The sequence below is a fragment of the Aspergillus wentii genome, assembly GCF_001890725.1.
Source record: "Aspergillus wentii DTO 134E9 unplaced genomic scaffold ASPWEscaffold_6, whole genome shotgun sequence".
Lineage (NCBI taxonomy): Eukaryota > Fungi > Ascomycota > Eurotiomycetes > Eurotiales > Aspergillaceae > Aspergillus > Aspergillus wentii.
In genome coordinates this window covers 2,325,365-2,343,565 of record NW_024467837.1, presented here as the reverse complement: position 1 = coordinate 2,343,565, position 18,201 = coordinate 2,325,365, and the positions used below count along the sequence as shown (strand labels likewise).

The 18,201-nt window shown below is 46.9% G+C and overlaps 8 protein-coding genes across 8 annotated transcripts; 6 read left to right on the top strand and 2 right to left on the bottom strand.

The window, feature by feature from the left end:
* Nucleotides 1–840: 840 nt before the first annotated feature.
* Nucleotides 841–2,563, top strand: ASPWEDRAFT_160367 (uncharacterized protein; the record flags this gene model as incomplete). The annotated part of the gene is made up of 2 exons (XM_040829791.1): nucleotides 841–1,704; nucleotides 1,760–2,563. The coding sequence occupies 2 exons, from the start codon at nucleotides 841–843 to the stop codon at nucleotides 2,561–2,563; spliced, it is 1,668 nt and encodes a 555-aa protein (XP_040687207.1).
* Nucleotides 2,564–4,314: 1,751 nt separating this feature from the next.
* ASPWEDRAFT_744861 (uncharacterized protein) lies at nucleotides 4,315–5,749 on the bottom strand. The gene is made up of 4 exons (XM_040839479.1): nucleotides 5,374–5,749; nucleotides 4,892–5,316; nucleotides 4,671–4,837; nucleotides 4,315–4,618 (listed from the first exon to the last, which is right to left on the bottom strand). Coding segments are annotated over exons 1-4 (912 nt in total). The 5' UTR covers nucleotides 5,693–5,749; the 3' UTR covers nucleotides 4,315–4,617.
* Nucleotides 5,750–6,155: 406 nt separating this feature from the next.
* ASPWEDRAFT_623875 (uncharacterized protein) lies at nucleotides 6,156–7,319 on the top strand. The gene is made up of 2 exons (XM_040838649.1): nucleotides 6,156–6,517; nucleotides 6,604–7,319. Exons 1-2 carry the CDS (start codon nucleotides 6,235–6,237, stop codon nucleotides 6,996–6,998), a joined length of 678 nt encoding a protein of 225 aa, XP_040687205.1. The 5' UTR covers nucleotides 6,156–6,234; the 3' UTR covers nucleotides 6,999–7,319.
* ASPWEDRAFT_138615 (MBL fold metallo-hydrolase) lies at nucleotides 6,992–8,242 on the bottom strand. The gene is made up of 4 exons (XM_040829378.1): nucleotides 7,999–8,242; nucleotides 7,797–7,944; nucleotides 7,371–7,724; nucleotides 6,992–7,319 (listed from the first exon to the last, which is right to left on the bottom strand). Exons 1-4 carry the CDS (start codon nucleotides 8,209–8,211, stop codon nucleotides 7,030–7,032), a joined length of 1,005 nt encoding a protein of 334 aa, XP_040687204.1. The 5' UTR covers nucleotides 8,212–8,242; the 3' UTR covers nucleotides 6,992–7,029.
* Nucleotides 8,243–8,828: 586 nt separating this feature from the next.
* On the top strand, nucleotides 8,829–10,894 carry ASPWEDRAFT_116017 (fungal specific transcription factor domain-containing protein; the record flags this gene model as incomplete). The annotated part of the gene is made up of 5 exons (XM_040828624.1): nucleotides 8,829–8,923; nucleotides 9,031–9,138; nucleotides 9,268–9,754; nucleotides 9,835–10,592; nucleotides 10,657–10,894. Coding segments are annotated over 5 exons (1,686 nt in total), but the record flags the coding sequence as incomplete, so codon positions are not given.
* A 510-nt stretch (nucleotides 10,895–11,404) lies between these two features.
* ASPWEDRAFT_744838 (uncharacterized protein) lies at nucleotides 11,405–13,356 on the top strand (the record flags this gene model as incomplete). Its single annotated transcript, XM_040839478.1, has 4 exons — nucleotides 11,405–12,306; nucleotides 12,361–12,875; nucleotides 12,912–12,939; nucleotides 13,033–13,356. The coding sequence occupies exons 1-4, from the start codon at nucleotides 11,599–11,601 to the stop codon at nucleotides 13,354–13,356; spliced, it is 1,575 nt and encodes a 524-aa protein (XP_040687202.1). The 5' UTR covers nucleotides 11,405–11,598.
* Nucleotides 13,357–13,615: 259 nt separating this feature from the next.
* Nucleotides 13,616–15,230, top strand: ASPWEDRAFT_71039 (mercuric reductase). The gene has a single exon (XM_040839159.1). It carries the CDS (start codon nucleotides 13,627–13,629, stop codon nucleotides 15,067–15,069), a length of 1,443 nt encoding a protein of 480 aa, XP_040687201.1. The 5' UTR covers nucleotides 13,616–13,626; the 3' UTR covers nucleotides 15,070–15,230.
* Nucleotides 15,231–15,671: 441 nt separating this feature from the next.
* ASPWEDRAFT_115926 (lipase family protein) lies at nucleotides 15,672–16,351 on the top strand (the record flags this gene model as incomplete). Its single annotated transcript, XM_040828618.1, has 2 exons — nucleotides 15,672–15,986; nucleotides 16,043–16,351. Coding segments are annotated over 2 exons (624 nt in total), but the record flags the coding sequence as incomplete, so codon positions are not given.
* Between the last annotated feature and the right edge of the window lie 1,850 nt (nucleotides 16,352–18,201).

Here is an 18,201-nt window from a genome sequence, read left to right as displayed (position 1 = left end):
CGATCTTTCGCGGGAAGAAAATGCCAATGTCCCCGAGCAGACGCTTGGAGTGGGAAATATATCCGCAGGATTTGCTACATTCAGTGGTACATTGAAGGCGAATATTCGGTGTCACTCAGCTGTTGTGGCTTATTGAACTTTATCTTAAAATTTGTTTTGTCCAAATAGCGGTGAAGTTGTTCACTTTGCCAATTGTCGTTTTCGGCATTCTTTAATCTCAGCTAAGAATACAGCATTACATGATTCAGCCTTCCAGAATGATCAAGCAAATTCCCGAATCACAGGGAAGAATAGATCTCGGACGGGTTCGTGCTCACCTCCTTTCTCCTGTAAAGTACAGTTGATCCACCTCATCATCTCTCCCCACTCTCTATTTATCACTAGTAGAAAAGATGCATCATGCAGATCTTAGGTAATTAAGATACCCACATTCTTTTTAAATACAAGCTTATTCTGTAAGTTATATAGTAATACCATACTGTACAGCAGCTCATTTACTTCATATATACACCATACAGCATGCATCATGGAGCGCTAGGGTCAGATTATGAGAGTAGCGCCACTTTCCAGCTAAAGATCGTCAATGATCTTCCTTAATCGATCTGAACAAGGCGTGCGCATCAGCATAATGATGCCTGCCAGTTTATTTGCTTATAAACAGCGAAGGATCATTTCGATTCTGTCCTACAATAACCTCATTTCTTCATGTCTTGCTCTCTAGCTGGAGTTGTACCGGGCAGCGATGCCAGATTCCCGGAAATGCCCTCAGTCAAACGCGACTCCGGTCCTTCTCTTCCCTCTAATCAGTCCACATCTTCTACTCAGTCTAGCACATCATCCATGTCACGGATTCTACCAAGTACAACATTTGGCAAGGTAGCTCGCTGGCTATCAAACGGTAGACTTTGTCGATTCCCTGAAGAACAACCTGGATTCACTCTCTCATCAGAATACCTCTCATGTCTCTCTATCGCCAGCTCTCAGACATCCACTTCAGCAACGGAGATACATAAGGAGATATTGAGCAACGAAGACCACCACTCCATCATCGACTCGGGGTCATCAAATCCAACGACTAGAGGGTTTCATCCCGAGATCAGACCCAACGGCACTATTTTGGTTTCCTGGTACAACCCTGAAGACCAAGATAACCCACATTGTTGGCCGTCATGGATTAAGTTCATGGTTTACTTTCAGATCAATTTCTACACATTCATCGTCTATATGTCGTCTTCAATCTTCTCGGCAGCTCAGCCGGAGTTCATGGATACACATGAGGTGCCTACATCAGTAGGCTCACTCGGCCTGGCGCTTGTTCTTCTTGGATATGGAGTCGGAGCTTTGCTGTTCAGTCCATTATCTGAGATCCCCGCCATTGGTCGGAATCCTCCATATGTCATTTCCATGGCACTTTTCGTTCTTGTTAGTGGACTCGCCGTTGCAATTGACAGTGTTCCGGGCTTTCTTGTTCTGCGCTTCCTTCAAGGCTTCTTCGGGTCACCATGTTTAGCCACTGGCGCTGCATCCTTGACGGATATCACAGAGCTAGTCAATATACCGTATGGGCTATGGATATGGGGTACCTGTGCAGTGGCGGCGCCTGCAATAGCGCCTTGCATAGCGGGATTCAGCATCACGGCAAATGGTTGGAAGTGGTCTATGTGGGAGATTCTCTGGGGCGCGGCGCCTTGTCTTATCTTGCTGGTTTGTTCACTATCCTCTCACAAGCGCTTTACAGTAATCATTAATGGAATTGTAGCTGTTCCTCCCAGAGACCTCGGTCCCTACAATCCTGCACCAGCGCGCAGCACGTCTCCGAACTCTAACCGGAAACCAATCCTTGAAAGCCCCATCAGAGATCGACAGCAGCAGGTATTCAGTCAGATCCCTCGTACACGAAGCACTGATTACTCCATGGAAAATCAATGCTCTGGATCCAGCTATTCTTTTCACAACGCTATACACAGCCCTAGTATACGCCATCTTCTACTCATTCTTCGAAGTATTCCCTCTAGTGTACCAAGGGATCTATAACATGAGCACAGCAAGCACGGGTCTTGTCTTCCTGGCAGCAATCATCGCCGTACTCATCGTCATGCCGTTCTACTGTCTTTTCATCCACTACTATATCGCACAACCCATCCGCAATGGCAATTTCCCGCCCCCAGAACGAAGACTCATCCCTGCCTTATTCATCTCCCTATTCGTTCCAACGGGGATGTATCTCTTTGCATGGACTTCGCGGGCTGATATTAATTGGACAGTGCCTACAGTGGGATTCATGCTTATCATGATGGGTGTGATAACACTTCTGCAGTGTATGTTTGGTTACATGGCTGTTGCATATCCGAATCATTCGGCGAGTTTGTTTGCTATGAATGACTTTGCCCGGTCGACTCTTGCTTTTGCGGCGATCTTGTGGTCTGGGCCTTTGTATCGAAATCTTGGAGTTGCGAGGGGGACCAGTTTGGTTGGGGCTTTGACTGTGCCGTGTGTTTTTGGGATTTTTATTTTGTATTGGTTAGGCCCGGAGTTGCGGAAGCGAAGTCGGTTTGCTGCCTGATGAGGTTTGTAGTAGGTGATATAATACTGACTGACTATGAATGAATATTTTATAAGGTTGTGAAGTGTTTCATATACTGGTCCCTATCATGACCACACAGTATCAGGAGGAAAGATTAGACGCTTGGGTTACTACCAACATGCAACTTAACATAGAAACCTTCAGACACATCATTTGTGCTAGGGTACCATCGTTCTCCCACTGAATTTTAATCAAAATCAAATGGTTCATTAATTTAGGAACGAGATCTCGACTCGAATTAGGTTGTGCTCCAGAAATCTTTCTCACGTAGGATATATATATTCTTAACAAAATAAGTGCTTGCCTCGTCCCTACTAGACTACTCTAGTCAAGTCTTTGCTTGGCTAGATTACCACCGCAGTATGCTACCATTGAACCGAACGAATTTTCCAGACGACGTGGTTTTCGTGAACACAGAATTTCTAGCCGAATGATGCACTACTAGAACTTCTTCACAACCAATACGCGCGTACAAAATCCAGACCTTCTGTGATCCACTTTTCGCCCAGTGTAGATTCAAGGTCAAAACCATGGCCGCCGGCACTAAGCTAAAGTGCAAAGGCATTTCGGGGTGGAGATTTCTCATCCTCTCAGCCATTTTTTCCGTGCATTCAGGACGCATCTGCGACCCATATAAGTATTTGCTGTTCTCCCAACTGAGTTACAATGGTATCTTCTTTTCCTTGAATTATCTACATTGGCGGGGGGCTTTTTGTTAGTCTCTCTGAGACCCTCAGATACACGTTTTGGTTTGTCCGAGAAAGTCGCGGATGCATCCAGGCCGATTAAAGGCCTCTGAGAGCTTCTAGTTTGTTCTTTGTAAGCGGCTTCGAATGAGTCAATTAAGGAGGTGGTTGATATACGAATTGTTTGGTAGCAAGCGATTCGACTGCTATTCGCTGAGTGTGCGCAAATGACTACATGAAGTATGTCTTTGCATTATACGTATTCAATTATGGGAGACGAATTGCTTGTCCTCCACTAAACCAGCAATTCAAGCTATATTTATATACAAGCCCTGTTTGCCATCGACGGCTATTCGCCCCTGTCACACAGGGTCTTCGCCTCCGCACTCTATTTTAGATCTTCTGGAACCATGGTCTTGGAATGACTGAGATATTGAAACCTAGCCCTTATTGATCTCCAGGCGTGTGGCGGTCGACCAGCCGTCGATCCGAGGTAGAGCGTTGACACGATGTTGAAGGTATTTAGCCCGTGATAGAGAGAGTATTCATCCTTATAATAGATAGTTGAACCCTTACAGTTCTATATGTTAGATTTAAGCTAAATAAGTGTTAATGTTCAGTAAAGTAAACCTCTGTTAGAAGTAGGGTAAAGGTCTAGTAAAAGGAGTAAAGCATATATCTGACATCCTAATATAACCTTGTATATCATCTAGCCGCTTTGAAGATATATACTTAATGATGAGAATTCTCTTCAGGGCACAGCGAGCATAGAAGAGGTCATGATTGCTGCGTGGCTATTATCAGGATACTCTCCCATCAATCATTTTGACCTGGTGAAACCCCAATTTTGCAAATGGGTGTTCCCAGATATGAAGTCTCTACCTGGTGTCCAAGCTTTATACTGTAATCGTCCTTGTTTGTCCCGTATGCGCGATTCTGTATTGAACAACTTTCGTTTTCTGCGAAGCATTTGAGCCACAAGACAATAAACCTCATTACATGATCTCAATCGACATGGTGTCAACTATTGGTAGCTGGGAATCAGACTTCCCGGACATCGCCAGTAAACAATTGGTTTGAAGGCACTGCATTTTTATCACGCATCTTCGCAGCTGTCTCAGCACCTGCTGCAGGTACTCGGACTTCAAAACTCCTGCCCGGGGCCGGTCGCTTCCCATTTGCAAGTGGATATGGGTAGGGTAAGTACTCTGGCATCAACCCTAGCTGTTTGAGCACAGTAGCCTGGTCCCATGTGATGTGTTCATGGTAGAGTCGATCTCCTCGGATATTTACGACAGCCATAAAGGGGATTTCCAGCTTACGGCCAGTTGGAGGAACTCCAGGAATCCTGTAGAATCAGTGGAAGAAAACGATTTGGAGAAGATGGGTGAACTTACAACTAGTCGACCTTCGAATCATGGGTCATCGTCATGATGAATTCATCCACTACACGGTCGATTCCAATGGTCCGACTTATAAGTTTGTTTTTGATATCCCGTGAATTGCTGAAGATAAAATGATCGCGATAGAAATGAGTGAGCTGGTCGCGGCCAATTCCCCCTGTCATCTGAAGAGTTTCAGTGATGGGGTTATGGAGGGCACTTGGACACATAGCACTCACGGTGGGAATATGATTCACATAAGGCTCCTGTACCATTGTGTTCATGGTATGCTCAACAGACCGATTGTCAAACTCAAAGTAGGTATGCTCTTCCCAGATGGCCTCTAGATCGAAGTAAGGGCCTTTCATGTGCCTCTTCAAGAAGGTCAAGTTTCTCGTGTGAGAGACCGCTTCTGTGGTGTAATCAATGTCGGAGGAACTGGTGAGTGCAAACGACTGGCTGCTCATGTTTGGGTAATCGTATTGCATCGTGTTATCTGTCCTCTGCAGCTGCATACTCGCTTGCCCAGAAAGATGCTGCACGGTGGGGATATTGTTCGATGTCAATCGAGCAATATCGGATGCTGACCCATAGATAGCAGCCGCAGTGATCCTGCTGATACCGGGAAGGGATTCTGCCTTCTCCCAGAGCTGGGAGTCATATGCTATTGACATCAGTTAGGAGGCATTCAAAAAGAGTGTGGCAAGGGGCAAAGTCCTACCTACGAGGCCGATGGTATCGTGTTGGACGCACTGGTCGTGCTGCGTTAAACTCTCAACGGCCTGGTTCAGTGTATACCCCCTATCCATCGCCGATTTTCGGATCTCGATCACGACATAAGCCTCTTCAGCCCACTTCAAGGACGGCGTTGGAACTCCATTGTTCAGAATTAGCTTGCTTGCTGACCCGTCAGGAAGTAAAATGATCATGCCAGGCCCAATGCCACGGCGACTCAGAGGTCGAAGCAGGCGGACCCCTGGTTCTATTTCATAGACATTGGGAGCAGGAGATGATGCCGGAGGAATACCAACTTCATTCATGGCGTTCTGGAACACGTTTCAAGTTCGTAGCTGCACTGTTGAATATTGCCAAAGCCTACTTTCTCTGTCAACAGGCGTCTGCCTAGTCATCTTAAGTAGGTCTATAATACCTCGCTGTGACCACCAGCCTGCCCTTCGAGTACCCATTCAAAGATGTGCGGGGTTCGGACCACAATCTCCCTTGTTTGCATAGGCCAGATGAACTATTCCCAGTTTGATTCCAACCGGGTCGGAGATCCGAACCTTTCAGGAATAGTAAACTGGCGACTATCCTGCATATAATCGGGAGGTGGTTTTCTGATCTGTGGCTGCACCTGCAACATCCAACCAAACAACGGATTAAACTACCTAAATTAAGCTAGACTGAAGTCGAAGAAGGGCCCACCAATCCACCCAGCCCAAGTTCTTGAATTAGAGACTGGACCAGCCGCTACACCTCTCAAAGCTTTCAGCCCGTATTGCCGTCGGAAATTCGGATCTTCGCGTATATTTTCCAGCCAGACCCCCAGCCTTGCCCGTCTTCTCGAGGAAACCCATTTACAATGTCGCCCATACGCAGGATTGTGCCAGCCACTGCTGCCACTGGTGCCATTAGTGTAGGGTTTGGCATATTCTACACAACGTCCGACATCAAATCAACACCCGTCTCTGCAACTGACCCTATCTTCAATTCCAACTTCTACAAGAGGTATAATCCCAACGACAATCCGCCGATCCATGACTTGCACGTCATCAGACTGCCATTGAACCAAATCGACTCCACGCTGCTGCAGGATCCGAACAAGCTGCTCGAAAGATACTGTGGGGGGATATGGGCAGGAGCTGGTAAGCATTGCAATTGTCGAACCACGAGCCCATCCTTAAAATAAGAATGAATAGCAACTAACCACACGCCCCTTATGTGAATTCAGGATTCACTCCACAAAGAATCCTTCACACATGGTTCGAGCAGCCAAACGCGAACAAGTCACAGCTTTGGTCCCGTGCCGAGCTGCTACAGTCTGATTACAAGATAGACACTGATATCGCGGGAAACTTTGAGGTGGTCGATCGGTCAGAAGAATCCATTCTCATTCGTGGCGGCGATAAAACATCCAACCGTGGTCTGCGTGTTCTCGATGGATTGATCGAGCTTACTGCTCGCATTGACAGGGAAAGGGATGTGGCAGAGTTTGGGTTCAAATCGCTTTTCTTCCAAGGAGCTGGAACAACGAGGGAGCTTCCGATGCCTGGGCCTGTGGTATGGTTGCATGAGCTGTATGCGAAGATTCTGTTGAGATCGGGTGTACGTTATGTCCTCGGATAGGGATGCAAACTGGACTATCATTTTTGATATTCTACAAAGTATACTTGCTCCCCGAAAAGCACGGAACCAGACAACCAGGCAAATCCCTCGCAATAAGACATTTGAACCGCCAGCCCGTGCAATGGCCTGCAAGCAGTACCTTGGGCTCCAGCTTTTTCAGATCCGCCATTGTAGCGTTCAGTTTGGCCTCGTCGGCATCCGCCAGGTGATACCCACCCACAACGCAGTACAAAGGGCTGCCACTGCCGAGTTTAATCGCATCCCGGCAAGTATTCACGATCCCAGCATGACCGCAGCCGGTGAAGACAACGAGTCCCTTGCCTGCATTACATCAGAGAAAGCTAGTCCAGAAAGCGTGCGACTGCCACATACCTTTGAGATTGCACATGAAATAGCGTTCCTCCATAATCAGCGTGTCGTCCTCCCATTGCTTGGTGGCGTCATTGAACCGGAGCCCTCCATAGATGCCATCTTCGTAGGTGGTCTCGCGCGGCATTTCCCCCGAGACGAGAAAGAAATCGTCCAATGCAGTATGCGGCTGGTCACTTTTTAGCAAGATGGCTCCGGCAGCTTCCAATTCATCGAAAGATGGGTCCGCTTCGAGAGAAATCGGGCGATCGGCCTGCACGCCTCGATAAGCAGGACGGTCCGGGTGAACGTCCACCACAACACCCTTTTCTTTATCGACGTTCTTGTTGATCAGTTCAATCGCCCTGGTGAGACCGCCTGTAGGTACCCAGACCGAATAATACACGAATCAGCAATGTGTCCCATGTGGTTGGCGCACTATTAGCGTACCTGAGTGATCTCGATGATAATGCGAAAGCGCTACATGCTCGATCTGGCCAATCTGGGCTCGAAGACGACTAGAATTTCTCTCCCAGACGTCACCTTCCGGCCCCGCGTCGAAGAGGAAATAGTGCTTCTGATCGCCCTTGGTGGCAATCTTTCATTCGGTTGTTAGTTTCAGTCCTCACGGAGATAAGAGCAAACCACCCACGAGCAAGGATATCCCATGTGCCGCGCAGCAGATGTTGTCCATGCGCATTTCCATTTCGGCGCCGCCTCGTTCGGTGTCAGAGTCCAGCGGGCTGAGTGGGATCCCCATAAAGCGGCTGGCTACCTGCACGGCAGGGTTGGGACTCGGCGAGATGGGGTCCAGCTCATCATTAACGATCACATGGACCTCGAGTTGGTCGATTTCGGTAAGCATGATGAGATTCTAAGGGCTTGTGATGGAGTTCTTAGACACGCAGCCATCAGTAGTGAGATGCATCCTCTTTCAATGGCTTTTATTTTCAAGATACGCTGACGTCATGTACAAAAGTCTGGGGTGAGACTATTCCTATTCTGCTCGGCAATCCGAATCTATAGGGACTACTTATGGAGTCGGATGGGCTCCGTGAAATCGAGTATTGCTGAAATATATTTCTTGGTGCTGCATTACAAAGTATTTCAATTAGATTCGAACTTGGTTTAAACGTTATAATCAATATCCTGACCAGTAATTAAAGGCTCAACAGAAACTACTTTACTATAAGTTCTTAAAGTAAAGCGAGTTAGCTAGCCGCTACTGGACAATCCCCGCCCATTCGACTCGACAAGTGTGATGATTTGTTATCAACCCGGCCAGTATTCGGCTTTTGGAACGGACCCACTCCAATGTATATCATTACAAATGTGGTAGTCACGATCACTCAGGCACTGTGGCATCTGGCCCTCGAGAAATAGCCCCTGGACTTCATTTCTCTCACACAGCCCGAACGGCATATATTATTTTACGAGGAGCACACAGTCATACTAACACTAGCTGGGAATGCTGGCTTATAGATCGGGTGTGATGCAGAATTTCCACAATGCAATTGGTGTAAGCACCATAACCTCGCGTGCACGTACAATCGAATAGCAGGACGAATCAAATCACGGTATGACATAGCTCTATAGCTCCGTTCAGATCTACATTTTCATAGCATATGAAGTGCATTGCCGGAACTTTGGCTTCCTGTCACACTCAAGAACGAATGTTACGAAGCTTCCAACTAACCAATCAAATCAGGAACCACATAGACTTGTCTTCTTTCAGTAACGTTGCTCAGTCAGAATCAAGAGGCTCCAAGTCATTTCTCTCTAACACTGGTTCGTGCGCTGACAACCTCACTTTCAGCCCTGGTGGATACTAATGCCACTGTGGAACAGGTGCCCCTGGACCTTGTAATTTATCTCTAAACCCACCGCTGGGGTTGCTCAAATCCGCAAATATTCACAGAAGCTTGACATTTTTCAGTGGCATCCATTTACTTTCTGATGAAGGCATTGAATGGATTGAACACCAAGTTGGAGATAAGGTTAACTGTGCCAAGCTAAACGCGCTGGAGCTTCCATGGACATGTCCTCGTCTATTGCACGACGATGCTACCATTTTATCTGACTCCGTCACTAAACTGCCTTGTCGAGAGATTGTTGAGCTCTATGTTTCACGGTATACCTCGTCATTCCAGAGCCTTGTTTTCCCTGTCATCAGCAAGTCTATCTTCACCAAGACATTAGATCTTGCTTATGGACCTCCTGGGGTATTTGGGTATGCCAGTGCCAGGGCTTGTGTCTGGTCATTTCTCTCGCTGGTCGGGATGTTCGGATTTGACATCAACACATACGGAGCCGTGGATTGTGGATCCTATATTTCAGAGGCCCGAGGGTTATTGCCCAGCATCATCCACGAGATGACGGTAGACGGCCTTCAATCGCTTGTGATGCTTGTAAGTCAAATATTCTCAGCTGCGTGACAATACACCTGTTGAGCTGTTTGAAAACGCAAAGCCGACTTATATATCATCAGGTGCAAATTGAGTACTTTTTGGGCGATCTCCAATCGGCTGCAGTTTCCATATCGATTGCGACTCGTCTTCTGTATAAACTTGGGACTCACACGGCTTCGGCAAATCCAAATCAATCATTGCATCCTTCTCACTATGACAAGTCAAGACTTGAATGCCACATGCGGGATCTTTTCTGGGTGTGCTATTCTTTTGACAAGGATATTTGCCTCAGAATAGGTCAGCCCCCATCCATCAATGATTCTGAGTACGATCTTTCACTTCCTTTAGAGTATGCTCGATTGCAAAACCTCAATATGCTCAGAGATAATATAGCATCTGACGATCGTGTACTTCCACTGTTCCCGTGGGACATCCGGCTGTCAATGATCAAATCGGAGGCTTATACCACTCTGTACTCAGCCAAGGCCCACTTCAAATCAGACTCTGAGGTTCTCGAGAGTATTCGGCATCTTGACGCCGCATTGGAGCAATGGAGGCTCTCACTTGAACCGGAAATTCGTCCACTGCTATGCCATACTCCGGATACATCCGTCAGAACAGGTTTGAACACGCAGCAAGTCATGCTATGTCTTGCATATTACCACTGTGTGTCTATAATTCACCAAGCAAGTGACAGACGCAATATCTCAGGACTTTTCCATGCTGGGATTGAATTGGAGGGGATCAGTTCTAGTGCGACAATTTCAACCACTGCGAGTCGCTCAACGCTTTCACTTCTTCAAACCACATTACCCTCATTGAAAGGCGAATGCTTTTGGTGAGCTTGAAATCTCTTTTCCATGGACGTATCTCGCTAACTACTGCCTTGTTCACTTTAATAGGGTTGTGCTCTTTTACATCTTAACGGCAAACCTAAGTCTCTTTTGCAAAATTCTCAGAGATCCTTTGCAACCCGAAAGCTCTCACGACGTAAACATTTTACAAGATATCCCCGCGTTATTGAACAAAATCCCCATTCGATATCTCACTCCGGCCGAGATCATGCACTTGAAGTTTTTGAACGGATTTACCGCGGAATTTGCAAGACTAGCGATGTGCGCAACGTCCAAAGCTCAATGAGAATTGGACGGGCCCGGGAATGAATGCACGTTGTTAAAATAGAAAATTCTATTTCAGCTGGACAAATTGATACCGCGTTCGGAAATTCTATATGAATCCTTAGTCTAAATTATTATAATATAGTTCTTATATACTTCTTGTGCGAGTCTCCAAAATAGGTCAGCGCCCGTCACCTGATGGTGCAGAATATGAGACTTTCAGTATTATCTCGGAAATACGACCATTGACCATCGGGGTACAAACACCAAAGTCCGCACAATACGTAGAGTGGCCCAGAAAAGCCCATTCAATGCAGGTTTGAGTGATTGCAATACATGGTCTATTTACCTGAATCCACCGAGGCGGAACATAGGCCTTCCTCTCCGATTACTCATCGGGGATGCGTTGACTTTGATTGGATGATACGCTGTACCCGCCTATATTATGTTCTTGTAGATGTCCATCATGAATGAAGGCTTCCACTTGATTAATCATTTCCTCGTAAGTTTCTTCTTAAAAATTGCTTAGTATCGGCAGATCATCGGTTCAGCGTAATACCGCAATTAATCATCCATGTCTCTTTTTCAACAGCGGAGCTACGAAGCTAGGAAGCGTGTTAAAGCCTTCACGATGCTGTCCTTCTATTTGAATCCTGGTATCCCTCTCTCCTTTGCAACACCTGTATCGCATACCCGCCATCCTGTCAAGCTTGCCCCATCTTCGCAATGCAAGCGTACCTTCAACACAATGCCATTAAAGCTTCGGTTCGCAACCAGCTCGATCGAGCCTATGAAGAGTCCAACCTAGGTCCCCTTGAGCTAGACAAGCCGGATACGCGAAGAGTACGAAGCTCGGATCAGCAACAACGACGACCACATGGAGATTTTCTGATGCCTGGAATCCAACTAGTGGAGGACAACAGTAGCAACCAGGAGCAATCCTATATCTTTCTCGTCCGCTGGGAAAATGAGACAGATGTGTTCAACCCGCGAAATTTCAGTCTTGCTACCAAAATGATGGGAACATTCATTTTGTCTGCCCTGTCGTTTGTGGCCAGCGCTTGGTCCTCCATTGAATCCGCAGTGATATCTCAAAGCAGCGCTGCCTATAATGTTAGTGAAGTGGTGGCTTCTTTGTTCACCGCGATATTTCTCCTCGGTTTCGCCGCCGGTAGCTTGGTCTCAGGGCCTCTTTCTGAGATCTTGGGCCGCAATGCAGTCTACCCCATTTCTACAACCCTTTTCATGATCTTCATCATGAGTTCCGGACTCTCGCCAAACATTGGGGCTAAGCTGGCATTCCGCTTCTTGGCTGGGGTAACTGGCCGTCCGCCGCTCACCTGTGCTGGGGGCACGGTCGCTGATATTTGGAATCCGCTCGAGAAGACCCTGGCGCTTCCTGTATATGCCGTTCTTTCATTTGGGGGTGCAATCGTAAGCCCTGTGATTGCATCCTACATAGGACAGGAAACTCTTTCCTGGCGCTAGGTCAACTGGATTGTTCTTACCATGGGTGGCCTTGTCCTCACCCTAGTGGTTTTTTTCCAGCCTGAAACCTACAGCCCGTTACTCCTGAAATGGAAAGCGAAGCACCTACGCCAATTGACCGGGGATTCACGTTATCGGTCGAAACTGGAGTTGGGACAGATTCCGTTTGTTTCCTGGGTCGCTTTGGCCTGCGGTCGACAATTCACCTTGGCTGTTCGAGAGCCGATTATCCTTCTATTGGCTTTGTACATGACCGTCCTGTATATCGTGCTGTTTACCTTCTTCGACGGATACGGATATATCTTCACCGAAGCGCATTGCCTGTCGCAGCCATTGACGAATATCGTATGGGTAGCGATGTACGTGGGGATCATGCTGGCAGGTTTGCTGCTCCCTGGGATATACCGACAGTATCGTAAAGCCAGCCTGGGCCTCAACGATAGTAGCGGTGGTCTAAACAACATAAGGTCTCCGGCGCACAAGTTGAGCTCCACTGACCCGGAGCATAGGCTCTAGTACGCTATCATCGGCGCTCCGGCTATCCCAATCAGTCTATTCTGGATGGGATGGACAGACTTTGTAAGATATCATTCTTCACTCCTTCCCAACCTCGAGCTACAATGCTCACCTCGACGTGTTCTTGAACTAACGATTCCCTCTTCCCTCTCTCAGAAAAACATCTCTATCTGGTCGCCAATCATCGCGTCCGCCCTTTTCGGCTTTGGTAGTATTTCTATTTTCATCTCCAGCTACATGTACGTGATTGACGCCTACGAGATCTATGCTGCTTCTGCGCTGGGTTTCACGACGGTGACACGCTACTGTGCTGCGGGCGCAATGACCGTGGTCGGAATCCCGTTCTACAAGAACCTGGGGCCCCAGTGGACATTGACCATTTTGGGCATCATCAGTGCTGTGTTGACGCCAGTCCCTTTTGTATTCTGGAGGTTCGGCAAGGTGATTCGGGGATGGAGTCGATATGCGGTCTCGGATTGAAGAAACTACCTATCATATCTACGTATACTATATAGTAACAAAAGGGTATCATTATGAGATATAATCATTTAAATAATAATATATTTAACATTATCCTCTTAAAGAATAATACTAGCCATGGGTGACTTGATATGAGATAATGATGCCGTAATCATGACTCTACCATCGACCATCTTACTTACCCTCCAATATCTATCCCCTTAACGATAGACATAATTCAACTTGACAATGTATCTCCGCTACTCTCTAAATCGTCTTTTTGTCAGAAAAATGTCTAGTTCCACCAAGTACGACACTATAATTATCGGCTCCGGGCAAGGTGGCACACCACTCGCCAGAGCGTTCGCAGAAGGCAACTACAAAACCGCCCTCATCGAGCGAGAGCACATCGGCGGATGCTGCATTAATGAAGGATGCACTCCTACAAAAACCATGATTGCTTCTGGAAGAGTCGCGCATTTAACCCGTAGGGGACCGGAGTACGGTGTTCATATGCCTGGTCAAAGGAGTGTGAGGAATGAAGTGGCGGTTGATATGGGAAAGGTTCGGCAGAGGAAACGCGATATCGTCGATTCGTTTCGAACGGGAAATGAAAATAGAACACAAGGTGCTGGTGTAGATATTCTGATGGGCGAAGCGAGCTTTATCGATGCAAAGACTGTTAAAGTCACGATGACTGATGGGAATGAGAAGGTGGTGAATGGAGAGAGGATCGTGATCAACACGGGTTGTCGGCCAGCAATTCCCAGGCTTGATGGCCTCGATGAGATCCCGAAAGAGAGGGTTTTAGATTCAACATCAATCATGGAGCTGGACAAAGTGCCCGGCCATCTGGTGGTTGTTGGAGGTGCCTATGTTGGCGCTGAGTTTGGTCAATTGTTCAGAAGGTTTGGAGCAAAGGTTACCATTCTGCATCGAGGGAAGCAATTACTTCCACGGGAGGATACAGAACTGGCAGATATGCTTCTGGATGTGTTTAAAGAGGAAGACATTACTGTATGTCTACAGACTACGCCCATTGGCGTTTCATCAGTCTCCAACGGATCGTTTGCTGTTTCTATCAACACCAAAAATGGCAAAGAGACCATCAAAGAGGCCACGCATATTTTATTTGCAGTCGGTCGAGTACCAAACACAGAGTTCCTAAGACCTGAGAAGGCAGGCGTCAAAACAGACGCAAAAGGGCATATTGTGACGAATGAATACCTCGAGACATCTGCACCTTCTATCTATGCAATGGGCGACGTCAAGGGTCCACCCGCTTTCACGCACATCTCATACGACGATTTTCGTATTCTGAAGTCATGTCTACTCCCGTCAGCCAACTCTCCAGTCACTAAACGGTCTATCACCGATCGAGTCGTTCCATATGTAGCCTATACAGACCCCCAATTCGCCCATGTCGGGCTGCACGAGCACGAGGCACGCGAAAAATACCCACACAAAAAGATAATGACCGCACAAATGCCGATGAGCTACGTTGCACGAGCACTAGAGACAGATGAAACGCAAGGCGCGATGAAGGCAGTGGTCGATGGAGACACCGGGCTGATTCTGGGATTTTCCTGTTTGGGCGCCGAGGCTGGAGAGCTGATGAGTGCTGTTGAGATAGCCATGGTGGGCAACATTCCCTATCAGAAATTGCAAGATGCAGTGTTTGCCCATCCTGCGTTTGCCGAGAGTTTAAATAATCTCTGGGGTTTCTTGAAGTGAAGTGATGCTCTTTTGTCCGTCTAGGTAGGGATATCAAGGGATGAGAATGTGATTGTTTGAAACATCAGCCAGGGAGGATGGATTATTAGTTCTCAAACATCAACTATTAATGACGCCTTAATTTAATTTTTTTTTTTTTTTTTTTTTTTTTGTCTCCCTGTAGTCCTTCCAAATGGAACCTCGCTCAGTTCTCCTCTGGCACGATTATATATAACTCTACCTAGTCCATGTTTACAGCGTATTCCAAGTACTATCCAGTGCCCATTTATCATTATGCTTAATATTATATATTTAATAATCACAGTGACGATATGTTTTTCTGTCGCTGCAGGACACGGTATGGCAATTGACCAATATGAATTTTAATGCTGACCAGCATAGATGTATCACTAGCTGCTTTTCAAGATCTGAATCTATTCGCACAATATTCAGCCGCAGCATATTTTGCGACCACGTTTGCCGAGGGCTCTAAGATGATGTGCTCAGCTGGAAATGAATTGATGATCCCAGACGAGAGGGTTTTTATCGAGGGAGTCTACAAGTGTGTATTTGTTTATTGAGCCGGAAATAATCTAACGTTGAATAGAAATACTACACTCCCTGGCTTTTTGGTGGTCGATTTAAGAAATCGACTAACTACACTATGCTTTCAAGGCGACTCTGGTATCGTTTCTAGATTTACTGAGGATGATCTTACCTGGAAAGAGATTGGGGTCTGCCATGGGTGCAGGATTGCCACCATATTCTGGAATCTCTGGCAGGAGGTCCATGATGAAGTCATGACTGATATCAAGAAAATGATCTCCTCGTATCCTCAAAATCGACTGGTCATAACCGGCCATAATTTCGGAGGATCTGTTGCCACTTTGGCTGCAGCAATTCTATCCGAATATGTCCCCGGACGGAAAGCAGAGCTGGTATGTTTTCCGACCGCCTGCCACCATCTGTGCTTCTGGTATTAACCTTTGAACAGTTCACGTATGGTTCTCTTCGCGCCGGGAATGAAGCTTTCGCTGAATATGTCTCTTCGAATGTCGACGTTTACCGCGTCACTCACAAAGCAGATGTCATTCCTCTGCTCCCCGGGCGAAGTCTAGGATTCAGACATCCTGGTCCGGAGTATTTTATCACAAGCGACAATGAGAGAATGGTAACTGAGTCGGATATTCGTGTGATCGAGGAGGGTGATTCTGCGACTGGAAACGGTCAATATGCGGTCATGGACGCATCATGGGCGGGTAACAAGTGGTATTTTGGGAATATCGACGCTGGGAAGGAATAGCTGTTAGTTTGATAGCTTCGAGAATGTTGTTTCGTCATACCTTGATTCCAGCCGTTTCCATTGATGACGGAAATCCAGATGTTCAAATTGAATTCCAGCCCGAAATCAAGACACGGTTTCGCAAACCTTGACGGGAGAAATCGGGGTGGATGGATATTCACCCGCTGTGGATAGTCTGCGAAAGAACTAAACTGACATCGACATCTCAACAGATTGCAAGAAAGATGAAGTGAAACAAAGACAGGATCTCAATCGTGTTGCCTCTCTGGGCTGTGGAGCAGCAGCAGAAAAGCACTAAGCGAAATGACAATCACATGCAAATCCCAACACTTTTTTTTTGCCTTTCGTGTCGATTCGCCATCAACGTTTTTATTTTTGTCGCAATTTGATGTACGCTTCGTGATAGATCACTTTCTATCTGGATTGTCATAATTGTCGCAGTTCAATTCCTCGAATTCGAGTTGTTTCGTGAGTCTTCGTGTGTTGTGCTGGTGGTGAACCCCGCATCGCTGGAATCCCCGACCATCCATTGCGGGTCGACCCCTCAACAGGCTGTGAATCAAATCAATTATCATGGATAATAGGATGATGATAATATCATAATAGACACAATGATAGTGATATCGCGATGAATGCTCAGGCAGCGGAATCGCCCGCAGATAAGCCTCGTTGCAGTCCATCCTGCCTCGATGCCTCGATGCGGGGCACATCCGCCACGTAGCATTTAGCAGCGGCCAGGAACAGCCACCTCAGGCTTCAGGATCAATGCCTGACTGAGTCTTTCTTGTCAGGCCAAATCAATTACTTATCAACCAAACTATCGCTAATGCAAGAGGAAATTTATCTTGAGCACGCGACCGCATTGCCGTCGTATGTCGTATGTCGCAAGTGGGTCGAGTGAAACCCCCGGATCTGGAATTTGCATGTGATTAGGGGGCCAAAGGATGCGCATCGACAGGGACAAAAGACAAGGTTTGCTTTAGCAGGAAAGTCGGTGTATGAAAGCAGATCTGTTGGGATACAGACTGAGTCAGTTGCTGGTTGCCGTTCACGCAATCGCAGAGATTGAGCAAGTACCCAGGAGGCAATCATACCAGGATGCCCGGGTGGCAGATGGAGGTGCATAGGCCAATCGGATCACCAGCGGATGATAGACACTTCTAGAAGAGATCAGGATAAAGTACTGCTGTGTAGTGTCGAACAGTAGGAGGGACGGTTGTTTATATATCCCCCTGCTGACGATATCTCAAAGTCAAATGAATGATTGGCAGCAGATAAGCATAGGAATCTCTCGGGATGATAGACTATAAGCACTCAAGATGAACGTATAACGGCCTAATTAATGGCATTTACCCCTCTGTATAGATGCCCAATGTCAAAATGAGTATCTATTATATACAAAACAACTACAATTACATAAATGAACAGCACTTCTATTCTATAATATGTAAAGTAAAAGAAAAAGAACAGTAATCATGGCCAGAGCGAACAGTAAGGTGGAGGACATGATTATCCCAATGCGCCACATCGCTCCATCGCAGCGAATCAGAAAATCCGGCTGGTCGAATAACAGCCAAAGAATAATCCCATCGAGTAAGAGCAAGCAATCCATCACGAATTGCATCCTCATAGGCTGCGCGCACAGCAAACAACGGTTATCAACCGCTGGACCCGCGGGTTCCTTGCCCGGATCGGGAAATTACCAGGGCACCGTTGAACTCTACCGCCTCACCACTATCGCCCGAGTTCGTATCGTCCCTGTTTCTGCTTCCTCTCGCTTTATTTTCGGGGCCCGGTGAGTTTGCCGTCCCATTCTTTTCTTGCCATTGCGACCACTATGAATAATGCGA

What these genes read in the sequence shown, in the direction of transcription:
- ASPWEDRAFT_744861 (XM_040839479.1), bottom strand. Translation starts at nt 5,692, where the DNA reads ATGAATGAAGTTGGTATTCCTCCGGCATCATCTCCTGCTCCCAATGTC. An exon ending in CGATACCATCGGCCTCGTAG is followed by an intron (nt 5,317 to 5,373) that starts GTAGGACTTTGC and finishes TGATGTCAATAG; the next exon opens with CATATGACTCCCAGCTCTGG. An exon ending in ATGTGAATCATATTCCCACC is followed by an intron (nt 4,838 to 4,891) that starts GTGAGTGCTATG and finishes GAAACTCTTCAG; the next exon opens with ATGACAGGGGGAATTGGCCG.
- ASPWEDRAFT_623875 (XM_040838649.1), top strand. Translation starts at nt 6,235, where the DNA reads ATGTCGCCCATACGCAGGATTGTGCCAGCCACTGCTGCCACTGGTGCC. An exon ending in GGGGATATGGGCAGGAGCTG is followed by an intron (nt 6,518 to 6,603) that starts GTAAGCATTGCA and finishes ATGTGAATTCAG; the next exon opens with GATTCACTCCACAAAGAATC.
- ASPWEDRAFT_138615 (XM_040829378.1), bottom strand. Translation starts at nt 8,211, where the DNA reads ATGCTTACCGAAATCGACCAACTCGAGGTCCATGTGATCGTTAATGAT. An exon ending in TTATCATCGAGATCACTCAG is followed by an intron (nt 7,725 to 7,796) that starts GTACGCTAATAG and finishes GGGTACCTACAG; the next exon opens with GCGGTCTCACCAGGGCGATT. An exon ending in TTTCATGTGCAATCTCAAAG is followed by an intron (nt 7,320 to 7,370) that starts GTATGTGGCAGT and finishes GATGTAATGCAG; the next exon opens with GCAAGGGACTCGTTGTCTTC.
- ASPWEDRAFT_71039 (XM_040839159.1), top strand. Translation starts at nt 13,627, where the DNA reads ATGTCTAGTTCCACCAAGTACGACACTATAATTATCGGCTCCGGGCAA.